General features: G+C 39.1%; 1 protein-coding gene across 29 annotated transcripts in view; it reads right to left on the bottom strand.

Moving 5' to 3' along the window:
* PTPRM (protein tyrosine phosphatase receptor type M) overlaps positions 1-21,234 on the bottom strand; it is a 401,413-nt gene that overhangs the window by 203,147 nt on the left and 177,032 nt on the right. For 28 of the 29 annotated variants that reach the window (XM_083450038.1, XM_083450022.1, XM_083450011.1 and 25 more), the window contains one exon: positions 19,243-19,536. In XM_083450038.1, the coding sequence (XP_083306164.1) occupies positions 19,243-19,536 (294 nt within the window). Of the gene's footprint in view, positions 1-19,242; positions 19,537-21,024; positions 21,154-21,234 lie in introns of those variants that run through there. The other variant, XM_083450031.1, reaches the window with a different exon arrangement.

The following is a 21,234-nucleotide window of genomic DNA, read 5'->3' as shown; positions in this document are numbered from 1 at the left end:
AATTGTTGTTGTTTTTGTCATTGTTGTTCTTACTTGAAAACACTTTCAACCCCACGTTTCCTGCAAAGAACTTGGCCAATGGGGGCAGTGATCTCCCTGCCCTCAGAATCTCCATGGAAACAGAATTACATCATAATGTAGCATTGTGTACATGGCGGGGGCTGCTTTCCCAGTAATGTCTCTGGACTACAGAGCTGGGACATCTCAGTTGGCAGAGCATGAGACTCATATTGTCTTTCCATGTAAGATTGCATCCCTCAAAATTGCTGGAATTTGCCTAACCAATCCCTAAGGTTGAGAAAAATCTCCTCTACTTTCATAGGAGACAAAAGAGCTTATAAAAGTAGAGAGGGGAATATTCAACTTAGCTTTAACTTAAGTTTTCAGCACATTTACCCAGCAATAAGTTTCATTAAATTCAATATGCCTTTCCAGTGCTTTTTGTGTGAATGTGAATTTAGACGTCAGTGTTTGTAAACCTTAGTTTGTTTGTAATCTCAAATGAAGCAAATGGGTAACACCAGTTAAGAGTTTGAGATCTTAGTAGTAGAATCTGAATCCCGTGTTAATTGTACTGAGTTTTCTGAAGAAAGAGTGCAGGAAGAAAAAGTAAAATTGTTGTGCTTTTTTCAGGAAAACTCTTCCCCAAAATAGTGATTTTAATCTTTTTGAGCTGTTTCCGCTGCTTTTTCCATCATGTTGCCATACACCCGGGTTTCCCCTGACATTTTGCTGATTCAGCAAAATTCCCCCCGGCGCCATTTTTATACCTGAAACCAGGACATGTCAGGAATTCTCCTGACGTATAGCAAGCCTATGCATACTGTATATTGTATAACAGATTACAGCATGCCGGTAATGATGATAAATTTATTTTCCCTCACACCTTTTGGCCAGATCCCAGACTGCCTCACAGATCAGTAAAAAAAACAAGTTTCCTTAGGCTTGCAGTCTAAATGACACAACACAAAAGGGATTGGAAGGGAGGAGGAAACTGAGATATTCTAATTCTATTAATTATAATTTGGGGGGAACCTTACTTTAGAAGCATGACTGGAATAATCAACACATGTCATTTGGGTACCAGGTGAAAACTCACCTTGGCTCTTTTGGGTTATTAGGAATTTTGTTGTTCTATCAGTGTTTTAAGATGCAGCATTTTCAAAGGCAAATTCTGTTGAACTGATTTTTTGCAGCATTGTTTTACTGTTTTATTGTATTACAACCTGACCTGTGATCATATAATAAAGGGCAGACTAGAAATCAATCAATCAATCAATCAATCAATCAATACTAACTATGTGAAGATAAAACATCCCAAGAGAATGTGAGACTCTAATAACTCACATGTCAAAATGACAAGGACATTCATTAGTTTGAGGCCAAAAAGGCATTTCATTCCTTAACTGAGGATTCATTATCACTTTCTTTTCCTACTACACTACAATGACATATATATAATTGGTATAAGGGTAAGAAAGTAATGTCATTCTTGTTTTCAGAATGCCAGATTCTGACATAAACGTATTAGAATTTAATTAGCTTTGATAAAAATTAAAGCGGAACAAATTCACATTGTTTCCAGTGCATGACTGACAGTTATAAATAAAGCACATTTCATGAACTGCAGCATTTTTCAGTAGCTGAATACTGCATAGAAATACAAACGATGTGTTTAAACAGCTTACTCCAGAGTGCTACAAGAGAAAACACTCAAGAAATGAGTGGCTTATGGGCTAATGCTTCATGTTTCTCCAGATTTTTTTAAAATGTAACTTACTTTTGCAATTAACCATATTAATATGTAAAATGAGGATGTTCAGGGCCTAATTCTGCCTGGATACAAATTTGTCAAGAAAAAAAATGGTCCCCACTACCAGACTTGCTGGTCTAGGCAGCAGTATGTCCCAGGGTTCCAGACTGCATGGATGCCTTAGCTGCATGGCCAAAGGTTTCCTTACTACAGACATGTGCACTGAATGCAAGGATATCAGGGGCAGGGCAAGCCAGCATGTGCAACCTGGGGACCTGGCCTAGTTAGGACAGTCCTGTGATTCAACAAGTGAATGTTAATTACGAATAAGGCAAAGGAAACCACAAGTAATGTCTGCTTTACAGAGCCTCAAACGGACATCCTGTGTACATACTGATTCTGCCTGCAGTGCTGCAAGACTAAAACCTGTTGAAACATGTTGTATATCACGACTATACACAATGTTAGGTATATTGCTAATATTTGAGTGGATTTTTATTATATGAATCTGCTTCATATGTGTGATTCTTACTTTTCTTTCTTAAGCCAGTTATGGAGAATGTAGAATGTCTCTGACTATGTATGCAATGGCTTTCTACTTAATGGAAAAGTTAACTTGATTTCTATTCCTGAAAATGAACAGGAAAGAGGGTCCCCCTTCCTTCAAATCCTTTCAGAACGTCTTGGTATTTTACATCTGTAATCCACATTTGTTTGACAATGGTGAGTGCAACAATGGACACATCCCTTGCGACAGTTTCCTCTGGGAAGTGACTATAACACTTGAGATTTTCAATGTGTCTAAAATTCCTGTTGTGGACATCCGTCTGTCTCAAGAGAGTGTGCCTTTGGGGGTAAAGGCAAACTTCTGGAGAATCACAGCGCCTGCTATGGCTACAGAGACTGGCAACTTGTAACTGCTGCCTCCCATCTTGTTTTTGCTATGTGAACTGCACTAACGTGATGTCCCCGGAAGCAAGCCCGGGCAGCATGTATGGAGGTCCTGGACCGCCCAAATGACAAGACATCTCGTCCTCACTGATGTGGTCCAAAGGAAAGCAGAACAATGCGTTTAGCACCAGCTTGGTTGCAGGAGTTACTGGAAGGAGGCATACAAGATGCCATCTAACCGTCCACAGATTTCTGTAGGGTATACTCCTAAGCCTTTTCTTCTCCTGAAGATGTCCCACAAGGCAGTGGGTACTGATTTTTCCTAGGGATTTACTCCTGAAACCTTTCTCACAAATGAGTGTAGCTGCAAGACAGTGGAAGTTTTGGATCAGAGTTTTCTTTCTTCCACATGTGCTACCTTCCAGGGTTGATGGACCCCATCTGCCCCTAAAAATCCTAACCTGCTACCATTTGTAAACATTATAAAATTGTATAGTTTCATCCAGATGGAGGAAAATGTGACTATTTGCACCACTTATGTATTATATTTTTTCCACCAGCATTATTTACATGTTGGGATGGTTCCTGGCATTTTTTAGGGCATACTCAGATGTTACACCCCCCCCCCCAGGATTCTCCCCAGTAAAGACTAAGAGAAGGTCTTGAGTTTGCATATTCTTCCTCTATCATTCTCCTTACTGCATGAAAAGCTACACAACGAAACTGGGAAGCATATGTGAATGTATTATTTTAATCTTCCAGACATTGTGATATTAGACCCTCTTTAGACCTGATCCTGAACTGGGTGTGAGTATATAAAGTAACAGCCCCTAATCAATGTCCTGTTATGGAGCAAATTTTATATTGGTTTTCAGGCAGCCTGCCTACCTCCCCCTGGGACATGCTGAAACTTTATTTTCCATTTCAGAGATTCAGTGTAGAGCAGGAGAAAAAGCATTTTCCTTACTTTTTTTAAAAAAAAGTTCCCAACAGTAGTTTGCCACTACTACTGAGAGGGATTTCATTTGAAAACCCAGCAATCCATTGTGGGGTTATTTTCTGAACCACCTTTAAAAATAAGGATGTGATGTCAATAAAAGTTTCATTTCTTCTTCATAAGTAGGCCAGAAGAACAGATGCTGCTTTTGCCTGAAGGGAGAGAGGTTTAGTGCTTTGTGACAAAGCAGAGAGAAACAGAACAACATAACATTTCCTAACTGCTACCTGCTAAAATCTCCTGATGCTATCATACTGGAAAGGCAATTGTGATTCTTCATTCATGCATTGGAAACCAAACACCATCAATAGAAACTTTAGTATTCTCGGCAATTACCAGCACCTGCAATTAAATACTAGTTATTTTTTGAATGGCAATTGAGAATATATCAAATCTATCAGAGGTTAAGAGGGGATAAATGCAAGGAATCTCTTCAAACCTTCCACACACGTACACTGGCAAATCCAGTCGACTCACTTGGCTGGTTTAAAATGCAACACTGGTTCCTCAGAGAGGCTTATAAACAGAACTGAAAGCAACATAGCTACACAAACAACACATACCTTTCAGAGGAACTATCTCTGACAAATGGTTTTAAAAAGAAAAAGGCTATAAATTCCATTACAAATCTTGTAACAGAAATCAGGTCACTGTACAGGACATTGTTTAAACAAAACAAATGCTAATAGCACATAATTAGTTATCATTTGAAGTGTGCAATAACTCCCCCCCCCCAAAAAAAATAAATCTTGTGGATATGAAAAGGCTACTCAAAATACATAGGATAAACTAGGAAGAAGCTTAGTACGGTACTTTTAGTGCTTCTACTTTGCAATCACGAGTTCACTCACACTGCTGAAATTACGTCTGAATGATAAAATGGGTTGTAATGCAATGTCTGTGGGTAGTTTCAGTTTTTGCGAAATATGCCCATGTGTCATGGAGTAATATTCCCTTTCTTCAGGGAATGAGGGAGAGGACTTTGAAATAAAAGGGGAAGGGCAGCCAGAGCCTGCTCCAGAAGCACTTCCATCAGATAAGTCAGTGGTGCCAGTGCCCCTTCATTCTGAGAATGCTTTTAACACATCCTTTTTAAAGATCACATGAAATCACTGAGTGAAGTTATCAGGAGTTTTGGAGTTGAGTGCAGGAAGTTACATCAGTGGATCCAAATGGAGGCTTGATCTGGTTACTCTGACCTGGCAGCATTGTTTACCCTATTAGCCCTCGCAGACCTCAACAGATCACCAAAAATTTTATAAGTCTCTCCTGAAGGATCTTCAGAGTTCTTTGCTGCACCATGAGCAACCATTTACTACACATTTCAATGCTTTTTTTCTGGTCAGGAAGTTATCTACACTCTCTAACAAGACCTCAAAAGTGACCACCAAGGTGGGAAAACTGGGGAAGCCAGATGGCGAAGTCCTGGCAACCATAATTCAGTTTTTTACAGCAGTGGAAGGATGTGGCAGACGAATGGGCTCAAAGCTTCAAATCCCCAGAAAATCGTTTAGCAGCCTTTTGAGTCCAGTATGCAAGAAGTTCCAGCAACCACATCAGAGGCACTGGATAGTGGCACCGCACACTCAGATTGCTTACAGCAGCTGAGAAAACCAAATGCTGATCTGCAACTAAATATGCAACAAACTCTGATCCCGAGGCTAGGGCATAGAAACGAACCTCCACTTTAGAGGTTCTCTGAGGTATGTAAAATCTTTTGCAACAAAAATAAACTAAAAGTATAAATAAAAGTTTCTTCTCTATTAGGAAATATCTCAGGGCAGTTTTCTTTTGACAAGAACATGAATGGAAAAATACTTCACACTTACTGCATTTACTGAATGTAATATTTTTGTTATCAAACTGAGCTCTTCTCATACAATGAAAAGGCATGTCAACTGCTGTTTTACTTGGTATGGGGGGGGGGAGCTGCAAGCAAATAATTAATACAAAATGCCTTCTACTTCAACTCAATTCAGATGGGTGTATTAGGAAGGGATGTGCCATAAGTAACTAAAAGTTCTCTAATTTGTATTTGTCAGCTGACAGAATGCTATTTGAAGCTTGAACACTTTTCAGAGGTTTAAATAAAATCCAAGGTTACAAGAAACCTTCAGGGAGGGCAGCCAAGTAGAAAAAATAGATGTATTAACAACAGACACACATTTTTGCCAGGCAGTATCTGAATTCTTTGGTTAATCAAGCTCATATGTGCTGGTATCCTGAACTAATCATTCTTGCTGGGATGCCAAGTAGAATAAAACTAGGACAATGCTGTATGCCAAGAAGATTGCCTTCTCCTTTTCCAACAAGGAGATAAAATTTTCTTGAACGATACCTACTATGGTAGCCAAGATTAAAAGAAACACTTTATAAGTTCTAGCCTGGGGAAAAGAATGCTAAGCTTTATCTTTGTTACTGCACCTAGATGGATTTCAAGGGAAACAAACATGTTTTTGTTTTCCTGGAAGCAGCTGAACCAGTCTCAACCAAGAGTATTTTCCCAAGTGTAGAAGGTTGTATCCAGGGTTTCCTACTGCTGTTATTAGTATGTCCAGAGTGGAATTTCACTTAGAGGATTAAGTGAGAAGGAAGTTTTGCCCATTTCCTTCTCCCACTGCAATCTTCATGCCATCTCCCAGGCTATTTCGGAGGGCTCCCCAACTATTGAGAGCAGAAGTTTCGAGAACAGAGGAAGTAGGGGAAAATCAACAACAAAAAGTCTCTTCTACCATCCCACCACCAGAATTCCTCAGCTGAATCAGATGCTTTACATAGGCTAAAAGAGCCCTTTCTTTCAAGGGAGGCAAAGTCTGGATTCAACCTAGTGTCTCAGCATCACAGCACACTTGCACTTATTGGTAGATCTTATCCAGATAACTCACCCATGCATCATGGAGAACAAGAGTTCCTCCAGTCTGCCATCCCACTTGGGACGACTGTCCCAGCTCTGATGTCAGTGCACATTCAAATGTGTACTTCATCTGGGATATTAACTGCATACTTGAACTGGATTTTTACACAGTGGCACGGAAGGCAGAACATGCACACTTTGCTCCCAAATACCCCCAGGGCCAACGATCCAGGGGAGAATAACACCCAATTCAATCCAGTGTTAAAAAGAGGCAAAACACAAGCCCCTTTCAACATCTGCTCAACATGCAGATATCAGGAGCAGGTCCAAGCTGTCAGCAATATACCAAAGGCATGGTTAGCAGCATGGCCCTATCCCCAGCCATAGCATGGACTCTCTTCACATATGAACAGGGCTACAGATACCACAAGTGGTTCTTGAGCATAAACACAGAGTCCATCACAAGTTAAGAAAGCCATTCAGGTTTCTCAAACAAGTGATGCAAGCAGATGTTAGACATACAGATTGACTTTAGTTTTGTTTATTGATTTATTTCATATTAAATAATGTGATGTTAACATGAATTTAACAGGAATAAATAGTATATGTATTGCAGCAGAGCTATGTAGATCATTTATGTATACAAAGGGTCAAATATTATAATCTGTCCATTTTTTAAATGGAAATACTAATTACCTCTGGGATCAAAGAAGGTGACATTTTTACTCGGCAAATTTCAAAAAGTAACCCTATACATGGGAGACCTTTATTTTTTGTTACATTTCCATGTTTACAAACCCTGAGAGTAATGCAAGCAACAAAACAACTTCATTTAACACACCCTATCCAATGGTTTGAGAAATGTATTTAATCTCCTTCCCCCAAGGCACACAATGAAATGGGGGAGGCGGTGAGGAAATAGCTAGAAAGCCTCTGAGCAACAATTTTTCATTATGACTACAACATCCCTATCTATCAGGGGTAGGCCATTTTGCTAAGGCAGTGATTGGGGTCAGGAACTATACACACTCTGTAGGCTGTCGTGTACAAATTTTATGCCCTTTTCATACTATGATTTAGTCAGTGGTGGATGCACTAAACAACATGTGTAAATGCGGATTTACTGAGAGGAGACAATTTCTGCAGTTCAGTGAGCTTATCAGAATGAGTTCTACAGATGAAACTCCACTCTTGGAAATGAAATGCGAAGGACATAGATGAGCAAAGCTTTTTTCTCTCAGTCACTGGTTGGCTACCAGAGCATGGGAGTGAATATCTGTAATTGACAATTTTTCTCTGGATTCATGGTATTACATTACTGCAATGCCACATAAAGGGTGAATAATATAAGAGAAAACTTTATGTTTACCTAGGGCAAAAATATACTTAGGCAATATATACAGACTAGTATCAGTATAAAAACATTTCCCAATTTAGTCTAGATGGAGAAGCTGAAAACAAGGAATCTGTCTGCAAATAGCTCTTCTTCAACTTTAATGCAGAGTTCTACACTGCATTTAACAGTGAATAGATATAGCTGTATGTATCCATACGCAGGGATAGGGGGAAAATTGCTCTGTTCATATTTTAATGCAAACCTACTTAATTTGCACTTCCTGAACCAATAGGCAAACCAAAATGAAACTAGTCTTTGAAATTCACACCTCTCTAAACTTTGCAGTGCAATTCTGCAACCCAAATTATATAAAAGAACATGGATGTTAGACAAAACTGTCCACATAAATGGAATGATTAGTGAAAATAATGTATAAAAATTCATATGGGGAAATTGCTTCCAAAATGTGTACACTAGGCAAAATTCCATACAAAATTCATATATTAGGAGAAATGCACAAAAATGGGTAGAATTTTTTTGTGCTGAAGGGCTGCTTTGAAGTTTGCTCACTCCTTTGTGATTTTTAGTGGGTCCTAAAATGAAGGTCATTACAGTTATTTGGATTCTCTACCACCACCTAAAGGTCCAACATGGCTGCTTGAAATGTCTGACTGTTCTGAAGTCCATAAAGTGTTAACTATACTGTCATGACTAAGAAGGCAGCAAAATGTAGCCACTGTAAATGCTAACTACAGCAATTCTGCAAAACAAAGGAACAGAGAAAAATAATTATCAGGTTGAAGGAATAACAGAAAAATCTGAGACACAAGGTACTTAACTAGTAATTTGTTTGTATGTAGAAAATCCAGGACTAAAATTTAATGCTGTTACAATACAAACACCAAACACTCATATCTTCCACTTGAGTTCTAGGGATAATGATGTCACAACAAGAACTACCTGAAAACAGTATGTACGGTATATTAACCGAATCCAAATGCTCCAAGACAGCTATAATACTGCTTGAAGTCCTGGCATGAATCATTCTATCATAATGTACTTCTGCTGAAAATGCAGTAAGATGCAACATACCACTGGGATAGTTCAGTCAGTAGAGAACGAGACTCTTAATATCAGGGTCGTGTGTTTGAGCCCCACATTGGGCAAAAATATTACTGCATTGCAGGGGGTTGAACTAAATGGCCCTTGTTGTCCCTTCCAACTCTACAATACTATAAATAATTACGTAACAAATAATTCTGGAAATAATCCAACTAAGTATTACCAAGAGTAGCCCTATTGAAATTAATTAATCTGAGTTATCATGTTCATTAATTTCAATGGATCTCATCTGACTAAAACGGAAGAATGTATCAAGACCTGAAATCTGCAAAAATGTTGAAAAAAATATTGTGTGACAAGTGTCTAAAATCCAGAGAGAAACACAGAGAGAGAAAGAGAGAGGGGTTTTGTTTTTTGCTCTGTCTTCCATAAACAGCCTATACGCACTAAAAGTGCAGTCTTTTCAGCCGTTTAAATTTAACAATCTGACACATCCTCACCTTACTTTGTCAGGCCTTAATTTTCTTACAGTGTGTCAGCACCTGTTTATTGATTTCTTACACATCTATTTTATATTGAATGAGGCTGAACTACAGACTTCCTATTGTAAATACCAAATACTCTGCAATTTCCATTGTATGTAGGAGGACGATCTGATACTGGCTGTTAAAAGAACAGCAAAACTAGAATCTCATTATCCAGTCAAAAACTTTTTGCATCCTGTCACTCTCACTGGATATTCAAATAATAGCAGTGCTTGTGTATTTTACAGATCTGTTCCACTAGCAGCAAAACAACCCAATCATATGCATGCTTACCCTTTAAGAAGATCTAGAGTGTTCAGCTAGGCTACTCCCTAGGAAGTGGGATTACAGGGATAAAGCCACAGTCTTTATCACTGGTTCCCGTTACCAAAGGTAGAGTAAAGCGACATTCTCATTAATGCAGATGCCATGACTACTGTTATGGAAAGCAGAGCAGAGGCCATGCTGCCACCAGCAGTGGGCCCTAAAACAGGGCACCTAAGGATCCACTGAATCTGATATCGGGCCAACTCCTGGCTTCTCTGCTATGCCTGCGAAAAATACTGATTGAACCATCTTTCCGCCTTCTACTCTGGCCAGTGTGAGCAGCAGTGGTGGCTCTGGAATGGTCACCGCCTTCCCTTGTCTTCTCAATGATATTACGGCCACACTTGGGTAAAAAAATACAAAAGCTTCAGCGATTTGTTCTGTCCCATTGCTCCCCTGCCAGAGTTAGGATTGCTCTGTAAGTACTTCTTCAAAGGAGCCATAAAGGACACATTTCCTTTAGAAAACCTTGAAGTCAGCTCAGAGTACTAGATGTTGCTGCAAAAATATTCCAGCAGAGTACCAAAATACTGCATTTTCCTACAAGGTTATAAAGGTGCTTTTGGCAGCATTAGTAACTGCAATGCATTATCATCTCACAGAGCTTGTATTATACTTGCATTGAAATTTTAGAGTTCATCTAAAGTGACTTTCTCCCCTCTTGTTTATATGCATTTAGGGTTAACACACAGCATTCTCTGTTAACAGGCTCTAAAAGTTAAGAGACTCCTGGGACTCATGCCCTTCAAGTTAGTTGCTATAGATGGTTTTATAAAAAGAGTGGTTTGAAAATGTAGGCTCAATGTGAAACTGGACTATTTATTTTATTATTATGTTTTAAATGTGTGTGTGTGCATGCACATACATGTAATTGCATGGGTGTGCATGCACACACAGAGTGTGTGACTATATTTGCACTCTTGTAAGGAAAACTGCTAGTCATTTAATGTTATACGGGAAATATATGTCAGTACAGTTTGGTTACAGTTCCTTTATAAGCCTGCACAGCGGAGGCAATACACCACGTTCAAGCAGCCATTTTGTGTTTGTTGCTCAAAAGGGAGTGAATCCCTTGGGCTATTTTTAAAGCTTCATTTTCAACCAAAAAGCAAGTTTTAAGCAAAGGCAGATCATCAATGTGGTTCCATCAAAGAAAAGCAAACTTTTAAAGCTTAACAAACTATTGACTTGGGCTTCATAGCACCTGAGGGAGAAATACAATGTCCTGAATTTTGTCTGATGGGTTTGTGGCAAGCATTATTCCACAGCAGACTAGTTTCTATCATGTCATTCCAAACCATGGATGTGGTGTCTTTATATCCTGCTTGTGAACTGCTTTAAGCCAAGTATTGCCAGTTATATAATGATGTATTGTACACTCTGGAGGTACATCAATATCCTCTCATGTAACAATAACATCAGTGAAATTCTATTTGGGGTTCTACAGAGAATACAAGTAAACTATCCAGAATTTTTCAATCTTAAAAAACAGTTAAGCCTCAGTCTTTCACATGAGTTTGAAAACAGTCTGTTATTATCAAAATAGACAGCTATTTTTTAATCCCCAAGATGTCCTGCCACAAGATATTGAGTTGCTGTACCAAAGAAAAAGAACAGAAACTTGAATCTTCAGGTATTGTTTTTATGTATGTCACTGTGCTATTATTTTACTTGCTGATGTTTTATTGTGAAATTGTTTCAAGATACTTTATGGGAAATGATTCATAAATTGAAATAAACAAATATCTTATATTCAAAACTATTTTTAAATGATATACAAATATATGCAAGTAGATGGGGGTGAAAGTCTTGTCATGCAATGCAGGTGGATAATGGAACTGCCAGTGAAACAAGTAAAGAAATAACAGCCTAGATGCCTGTGCAATAGAAATATGTTTTCTCCCTCCTCAGAATGAGGGTAATGGAAGGGCTTCATTTGCTATCAATGATCTTATGATGTAACCAAACTAGACTCACTATGTTGCCCTGTTTTGTCACCCTGTTCACTACATGATCTTTGAGTAGCTAGTATAATTCTGTGAACAAGTACTTTCAGGTTAAAAAAAAAATGGCACAAAAAGCCAGCAAACTCAGGGAACAACGGCTGTGGGGGGAAAAACAACACAGATACCCAAAGACCCCTCAATAATTCTAGTGATACTATTGAAATCTCCCACCCCCCATTGGAATCCCCCACCCTCATATTTAAAACTCTGAACTGCCTCTTTTGTGGAGCAGCACCGATGAGTTAGCATTCTACCATTCATCCATTTTTTGTTCCAGACTTCGTTCAGATTGCTGTGTATATAAACACTATGCCAGTTTTCACTTTGTGGTGTGTGTGTGTGTGTGTTTTTTTTTTTTTTGTCCCTTACAGGTTACTGATGTGCATGAGCACAAATTTTAATTAAACTGCTGTGCAAAATTCATTAATTAAATTACCACATTTTTCCATCTATAAGACGCCCTCATGTATAAGAAGCCTCCTATTTTGGGGGACTCAGATTTAATAAAATGGGGGGAGATGGCCCAGAGTATAAGACACCCCCTAATTTTTGACATCATTTTTAAGGGAAAAACCCTAGTCTTGTACACGGAAAAATATGGTATGTGTCTGCCTGTAGCTTAAACCAGATGACAGGTGGAGGAGAATGCGGGAGGAGAGATTACCCACAGAACAGCACGATGAAATTCAGAACATAAGCATATTTTTTTTATTTCATTTATATACCGCCTATCTGCCAAGGTACCAAAGGTATCTATCACTGGTTTTTATGGAACCTCCTATGCCCACCCCCAAAATAACAACCTTCAAGTAAAAAACTGACTCAAAACGAAGTTCAGAGCAGCACTAGACATAGTTCTAAACTATATCAATGCATAACTGTGTATAGAATCAGTGGTTATTCTCAAATAGCCTAAACTGTGATAACGTTCTTTTTTCCCTGAATTTATCTTCCCAAATACACCTTCGTCTGTTTTGATATTTTTATGAAACCCTAAATGAGTCAGTGCCCTTCTTTAAATGAGATTGCTTTTGCCTGGATTTATGGCAAATTAATGTACGCTGAGTCAATATATCACATTAACTGGATATAGAATCATTTCTTCCCTGGATAAGTCCTTGATGAGAATGTCAACTCTGCAGTGGATTCCCTGTTTTCTCAATTCTGTCACAACTGTCAACCCGCTTGGGAATGTAAGAAGGGGGAGAAATATCTGTATGATCTTGAATACCTAGCATTTGTATTAATGTATTTTCAATGAAGCTAGATGGATACCTGTTAAAAGTTTCTTGCTAAATTTGTTCAAGTTAAGGAGACCGAAAAAGAGACTAAAGCTTACAGTTTAAAAAAAACCATCCCGAAACACCTCGTCAGTACCTTCAAATTATTACTTATGCTGTTATTTTTTTGCCTGGTAACAGCATTTGTGAAGAAACATAATATGAAAAATCAAGACCATGGATAAATTGTGGATGTCGGTCTCTCACTTTGCAGTCTGATTCTATCTGTCCTCCAATGCTTAGTGCACAGTGAGAGAATAACCCCTGAGTCTTCTACAAGTCAGTGAAAGTACAGAGTTCTTCATTCACCCTGCACTAGGCCAATGATCACCAATGTGGTGCTCACAGGTGCACATGTATCCTCAGAGGCCTTCCGTGGAACCCAGAGAGTCCTCTCCTCAAGGGAAATTAGGCTTGAAAAAAACATTATATTTTAATTAACAGTAAAGACTATGGTGTGTGCTTGGCTGTGCCGTATATGTGCGGTGTCCAGCTTCTCCAGACTGCAAACGTGTCCCCAAAGGTTGGCAAACCCTGATCTATGCTTTGGAGAGGGATTCCCGCAACTTCTGTGCCTCCCCCAAAGCCATGCAAAGTGAGAAACTGACACCTCGCTCAAGTCTTTCACATGTTACAGAGGCTCAATGGCCAGCACAAATAATGGCTGACTACAAAGGTACCCCAAGCACCACTATCCTTTACCAGAAGTGACAGAGACACATCCCCATTTATATTACCTAGAATTTGTCTAAAATAAAGAGATTTATGCAGAATAATAATAATTTCGCACATACTGGTTTCTATTAGAAATGCTATTATCCCTGATACAAGGGTCTACTTTGTCTCCCAAGATGATTAGGATCTATTTAGCTTTTATTGGCATGCTAATGGAACTCTACTGTACTTCTCTTTTTTTATATCCAAACCAGGTGGAACTGTGATTAATCTGAACAAGTGCTCGTAGACCTACACAGTGAACCAACACTTTAGAAAGTAGAGTTTAACTCTATTGAGCATTTGGTGATTGTGGGATAATCCTCTTTCTTGCAGTTAAGATTCTGTTATTACTGCTTGTCATTACTCTAAAAGGGGTTGTATCAGAAGGCTCTTCAATCCAGTGGGGGCTTCTATGAACAAGGAGATTTTCACTGAATCACCCTTGCCTCTGCATCCTCTTGCACCCCCTAATCTAAATCAAAGGATTGGGGAACCCATTGGGAGCTCTGAAAAGGCCTGCAGGAGAAGGGCAGTTTATTAAAATTGCTGCTATGAACAGAGAGATTGGATAGAACCCAATATTTTACTACCCAATAAGTTCAACATATTTATGTCTAGGATTTGCAGGTTACAGCTATTTATTGTTATTTGTGTCTGGAGGTATACTTTGGATTCTGCAAAATCATTATGCAGAGAGAGAGTTATAGGAATCCTATTCTAAGTTCTCCTAATAGAATTAGTTATAACACCAGTAGTGACACTAATGCAATTATGCACTATAATTCAATTAATTTATTTTGCATCAAAAATGTATTTTCTGATTCATATAAACATTATTTTGGATGAGAAGCTTATGTTTGCAGGAGCATCTATCCATATACACCACTCCTCTTGTGGTGGCCCATTATCTGGTCACAAACAGCAATTATGTAAAAATGGCAGAAGCAATTCTAATTATGTTACATTCTTCAAGCGCATCTGCAAATTCAATTATTTATAACTGCTCACATAAGTAGGGAAGATGAAGCAAAAGAATATAAACATTACTACCTGCAAATAAGTGCTAAAAGAGGGGAAGGCTGATTAGCACAGAATATTTCAAATAAGGCTGATAAGTCAACATGAAATTAATATACTTCCTACTTTAGAGACATTTTTCTGCAAATTAAATGGCTACAGGATAAGACATCAGTAAATTACATTAAATTATTCTAGGTCAGCGAGCTTCAGGCGTGCAGAATTTTCACAGTTTCCAATTCTGTGTTAAAAATGGAAGTGTCTTCCTAATACCCCAATTAGCTGTCCTTTTTATTAGCGCATTTTAGCTACACATTTTCCATTCTGAAATTATCCTGATTGTAAGAAAGTTTTATTCTTTTAATGTACATATAATTTTGAGCAAATCATTTTGAAGCACATCAGAACTTTTATAAAGGTTGATTTAAAAAACACTGCAGGACTTATAAATGTCAAAATAGAGAACAATGGAACTAATCTGTTTTATCACTCTGCAGAAATTAGTATAAAAACATTAACAAGCCTCACTTACTTTCAATATATAATTCTATTCTAAAGTTAAGAAAAGACTAGCATACTAATATTACAATATATTTAAAGTAGTAATTAATAAATGAACCTATAACTTCCTCTCTCTCTGGGGGGGGGGGGGGGTTGTAGGGGCGACTGTTACTTTTGGGTTGGTATTTGAGAACAGGAACAATCTACTGGGAGTTTTCTTATGAAAGTTTCATGGAAATGAACAGGAGTACCACAAGACGCAGGTGGCGCTGTGGATTAAACCACAGAGCCTAGGGCTTGCCGATCAGAAGGTCGGTGGTTCAAATCCCCGCCACGCGGTGAGCTCCCATTGTTTGGTCCCTGCTCTTGTCAACCTAGCAGTTCGAAAGCATGTCAAAGTGCAAGTAGATAAATAGGTACCGCTCCGGCAGGAAGGTAAACGGCGTTTCCGTGCACTGCTCTGGTTCACCAGAAGTGGCTTAGTCATGCTGGCCACATGACCCGGAAGCTGTATGTCGGCTCCCTCGGCCAGTAAAGTGAGATGAGCGCCGCAACCCCAGAGTCGACTGCAGCCGGATCTAACGGTCAAGGGTCCCTTTACCATTTTTAGCACAAGAGTATGGAATGCCACTCCCAAATTATTCCCAGTTCTGATTCCTCCATGGCTGGTGTCAGGGAACTGCCATCAGTGCCGGAGGGAGAGAGCAAAATCCAAGGGGATTCCAGAGAGTGTCTCAGAAGTGGGAGAGGCAGCCCATCTTCTGGGGAAGAGAATCAGCGTAGCACCAGTGGAGAAGGGGGGCAAATGGGGGAAGCGGCGAGGGGGTCCCATGACTCCTTGCTGGGGACCAGCGGGGAGAGCAGAGGTCCTCCGCTGCCTACGCCCTCCTTGCGCAGAAGGCTTCCGCGTAGAGAGGGTAGGCGAAGACTAGGCGTCAAAGAGCTTCTTTGCTGGAAGAAGTTTAAGAAACGCCCACTGACAGATTCTGCCAGCGATTGAGACAGCCACGGGTGAGTGGCTGTCCGGACAGAAAAGGTTCACTCAGGCAACCCAGCCAGGTGTTTGCACCGGCTTACGCACGAGCAACCCCTAGAACCATTACAGCTGGGGTCTCAAACTTAGGTCTCCAGCTGTTGTCAGACTACAACTCCCATCATCCCTACTACCAGGATTCGTGCTCAAGGGTGATGGGAACTGTAGTCCAAAAACAGTTGGAGACCCAAGTTTGGGAAACCTTGCTCTATGGGAAATGCTGAAAAGCACCTGCCAGTCACCATCAACAATACTGGTCTGACAAGATACAAGCAGGAAAACACTAACAATGACTGAAAACCATCTACGCTTCCACCTCAAACAGCTAATACAGTCAGTTTCAGGGACAGGCCATACTAGGATCTTCCTCAAAGGTAAAACTGTAGCTGTGATCCAGCATACCTGCTATGTAGGTATGTGCATACAGTAAAGCTTCTACAATTTCTCAAATATAATTCTGAATACCTGGATGAGTTTATAAAGCAACGTCTGGTGCAGCAGTGCTTGCCTGCTACTCAGATAAAAGAGGAAAATGTTTGGCCATATGCACCTACTCGTCAGTGAACTTTTCTAGACAGCCTCAGCTCCTTTCTAAGCCAATCTGTGTTTAGACCCACATTCACACAAAGTCTGTGACAGGCAGGGATCAGGGAGAAACAAAGCTTGGCTGGCAATAGATTTGCATGGGCAAGGGAGATTGCCTAGGACCTGCAGATGCTACAACAAGACCTATACACGTCTTCTAGAAACTGAGCATATTTCACAATCAGAGATGGAAGTCCTTGGCTACTTTTGTGGGAATAAGTCCCTCTGAACACAACGGGACTTACTCTTGAGCAAATATGCATAGCATAGATCTGAAAACGTTCATAGCTGTATATATCTGTAAGAATATATTTCAGCAAGAAACATGCAAGTTATGGAAGTATAATTTGAGATGGAAACTTATTCATTTAGCTTGCAACATGCTTCCCTTCCCAATACGTAGGGCTCTACTTTTTCATACCACAGCATAAAGCATTTTCATGAACAATATGTAAACAGCTCTCTGAGAATTTTACAGCTACTTTTGGAGAACATTCTCTTTATTTTCTTTGCATTGTAATTATAGGTACATTTATTTATCAGTGCTAGAATGTTCTAACTTACTTGAATCTCATTGTGCCTGGCCAAAAAAGAAAAAAAGAAAAGAAAAGAAAAAGCATTTCAGGGAACTATTAAAATTAAAAAAAACCGCAACTTCTTTCAGTGCTTTGAGTCTCAAAGTGGTCTGCTCTTCCCCAAGGGAACAAGCTTGTAGCATACAATTATCACCACAATTTAAAAGGCACAATGATTCATCTCTTAAAGGACTACCCATTCTGTCAATTCTACGGTGCATATTTGAGAAAGCATGGCTTCACCGCTAAGTAGTTTCACTGATTTATTATTAGCAGCCTATGCAAATTTTTAACCATTTGAAAAATATATTCTTATACATGTTTACTCAGGAGCAAGTCCTATTGTGTTGAATGAGGTTTGATCCCATATAACACATAGAGCTGCACCCTAAGGCTACACTCCTATACCCGCTTACCAATGGGGAATAAGCCCCACTGAATTTAACTGTACTTCTAAGTCAGCATGCTTACTCTGTAGAACATTCTCAAACATAGGTGGAGTTTTGTGAGACAACAGAGGGAAGACTAGGGTATCTCCTGAGCATTGCTCACTTCTCCCTCTGCTCTATGACAATGGAGAAGAAATTTTGGAGCAGGAATCTAAGTGAGACCATACAAATAGTTTTTGTGGTCATATGTATCTAAGCATACTCAAGTTTTTTAACAAAAAGTAAACAATAGCTCAGTCGGTAAAGCATGAGACTCATAATCTCAGGGTTATGGGTTTGAGCCCCCCATTGGGCAAACCATCCCTGCATTAACTCTATGATTCTATGAAATATCGGATATGAAATAATAACTTACTATCTTTCATTCTCAAAAAGGAATTGAAACTAAGAGGGAAGAACAGTAAGTTTTACAATCTTTAGTGCGCTGCTTATCTACTAGGTGTGCTATAATACCAAGTTTTATGTAATGGTAACAATTCTACTTCTCTCACCCAGGATGATTTTACTAGAGCTCTCATTTGTATCTTTTTATAGGTAGAAAGGCTAACACCAATGATTTACAATGGAAGAGGCTACGGGTTAGACCTATGCTGTTAGCTGAACATAGGTTCAGTTAAAATCAATGGAACAGATTAGGCATAACTTAATTCATCCCATTGATTTTAGTGTGACCTAAATCTAACTAAGTTTGGATCCAACCCAAGGCCTTTCCATATTTATCACTTATAGCTGATGTTTGATCCAAAGTTTTTAAGAGTGAATTTGTATGCACCTTTGGTAACAAGTCATGTCACTGTAATTAGAGGGTGAGTGTAGTTTTCCCTTTCTTCATGCTAATGGTGAGTTCTGATTAAATTCAGACAACTTCCATGGCTGTAGTCACACCCCTTGTGTACCCTTATGCTCCTCCGGTTAGTAGATGTTGGAATTATGATTATGTACAAGGAGATAGCCCTTTCACAGCTTTACAAAAAATAATTAATGCCTATTATTTGCTGTTATTTCATTCCATGGATAAACATTTAACAAATCCATCTGCACGACATTGAGGCCCAAAGTTGTAAGGAATGAACAAATAGAAAATAAAACACAACCTAGCAGTTTAGCTCTTTAACTTGTAATTGATTTAAGTATTAAACACATACTTAACTCTAACTGAAATCAATGGGAATTACAAGTGCTTATCTTTAGCCTGATCATGCTTGCCATAGGTAACTTTCAGGATTACTAACTGCTAGTACTAATTTGGCTTCAAAGCAAGTCATCCAGGATTTTAAAAAACATGATAGAAATACACTGGGAACTAGAATTGCAGCTATATAAAGGTTTACTCACCAGCACATTTTGTTCTTGTTTTAAGAGCTGGTCCAGGAGATCCAGTCCCTCCTTCACCTGGTCTAGTGAGTAACACACTAATTTCATATTCTGTGTCAGGATCCAGGTGTCCAATTTTATAGCTTGTAGAATCCACTGGTTGTATATCATACCAGCTTCCACTTGAAGTGCGATATTCTACTTCTCTCACAATAATAGGTCCATCTCCATTGATAGAATTAGCATTCAACTGTATCCATAAATATGTCGCTCCAACTGATGACAGTTGAGGTGGTGCAATGGGAACAGGTGGCTCTGAAATAACATAAATCACAACTGTGTATTAAAAAACAACAACCCCTCATCAAGTAAACAAAATTAACAACACATATAAATGTTCTCATTGCCATTCTTTATTGATTCAGTTTATATCCCATCCTTCCCCACAAATTAGCCCAGGGTGGCAAACTTTTATATAGTTATAGCTTTTTGAATTATGTTGCTGGAGGAGACTCTTGAGAGTCCCATGGACTGCAAGAAGATCAAATGCATCCATTCTTAAGGAAATCATCCCTGAGTGCTCACTGGAAGGACAGATCCTGAAGCTGAGACTCCAATACTTTGGCCACCTCATGAGAAGAGAAGACTCCCTGGAAAAGACCCTGATGTTGGGAAAGATGGAGGGCACAAGGAGAAGGGGAAGACAGAGGACGAGATGGATGAATAGTGTTCTCGAAGCTACCAGCATGAGGCTGACCAAACTGCGGGAGGCAGTGGAAGACAGGAGTGCCTGGTGTGCTCTGGTCCATGGGGTCACGAAGAGTCGGACATGACTAAACAACTAAACAAAAAAGCTTCCCTCTAAAAACAAATATCCATATTTATTTAATTTTCAGGATGCGTAATAAGGTTTTACTCAGGAAACAACTGCAGTTGGCTCCATACTGTATCTAGAGGTGTTTATTACTACATTTCTATCCCACATTTTCTCTAAGGAGCTCAAGGTAGCAAACACCTTCTCTTCCTCACCAGGAGGTAGATTAGTCTGGCATCAAGTGGAGCCCAGGGTGGAATATGAATCCTAGTCTCCTAGGTCCCGGTCAAACACGCTGACTACTACACCACATTGACTATACAAGCAGATGCATGACATTTTCCTGAAAGTTACTTCACTGGGCTTTGACTTCATGCAATCCTATTTGTTTTAATGTGATTTGGGAGTGAGGGGCTGTTTCTCATCGTCCTTTCCCATTTTGTTTGGGGTGTAATAATCTAGGGGAGTGGTCTCCTGAATCTCTAGTCATTTCTTGACCTGGAGCCCAGTGAATTTGGCCAGTATCTTTAATACTCATGTGCTAATAGCTCACTTAATATATTGGCCAAACTATTAGTATAAAAATTTAAAACAATAGGAGATATTACATGATATCCTGTTAAGTTGGCTTGGTCAGATGTGTTATACCCTAAAAATATTTGAAAACAGAGGCCATATTCGACTACTCAGAAGCTATAACCAGTACTATTTCCCATACGTGCCTAAGCCTAGAAATATTGTTAAATGATGGCACTTACAACATTAAATGTCATGGTGAAAATGACACAGAAAATGTACAGCTACAAGAAGAGACATTACATATCCCTGCATTAATGAGCTATTGTCACTGACTCCGACGAGATAAAAATGACAAGTCTGGCAGCAATTCAAAATGCCTACAAAAGTTCTTATTAATTATTCTTGCTCAGTATAGATTGCTGCATTAAGAAAACATATTTGAATCACTAAATGATGTTTTATTATACTACCAGTATCAATAAATGCCGCTATAAGTAGCTCAACCATTCCAAAACTTAACAATTCACATAACTGCAAAGACACAGTTACACCATTGTTCATAAGCTACATCTTTATGCAGAATCTGTGCAATTTAGAAAGCTGTGGCTTAACTAAAAATGATTTAACTTCATTTTAAATCATTAGTCTGTTTCTTCAACCAAAACATGAAATGGAACTTT

The sequence above is a fragment of the Podarcis tiliguerta genome (assembly GCF_965153285.1).
Source record: "Podarcis tiliguerta genome assembly, chromosome: 7".
Lineage (NCBI taxonomy): Eukaryota > Metazoa > Chordata > Lepidosauria > Squamata > Lacertidae > Podarcis > Podarcis tiliguerta.
This window is presented reverse-complemented; position numbering and strand designations above follow the sequence as displayed.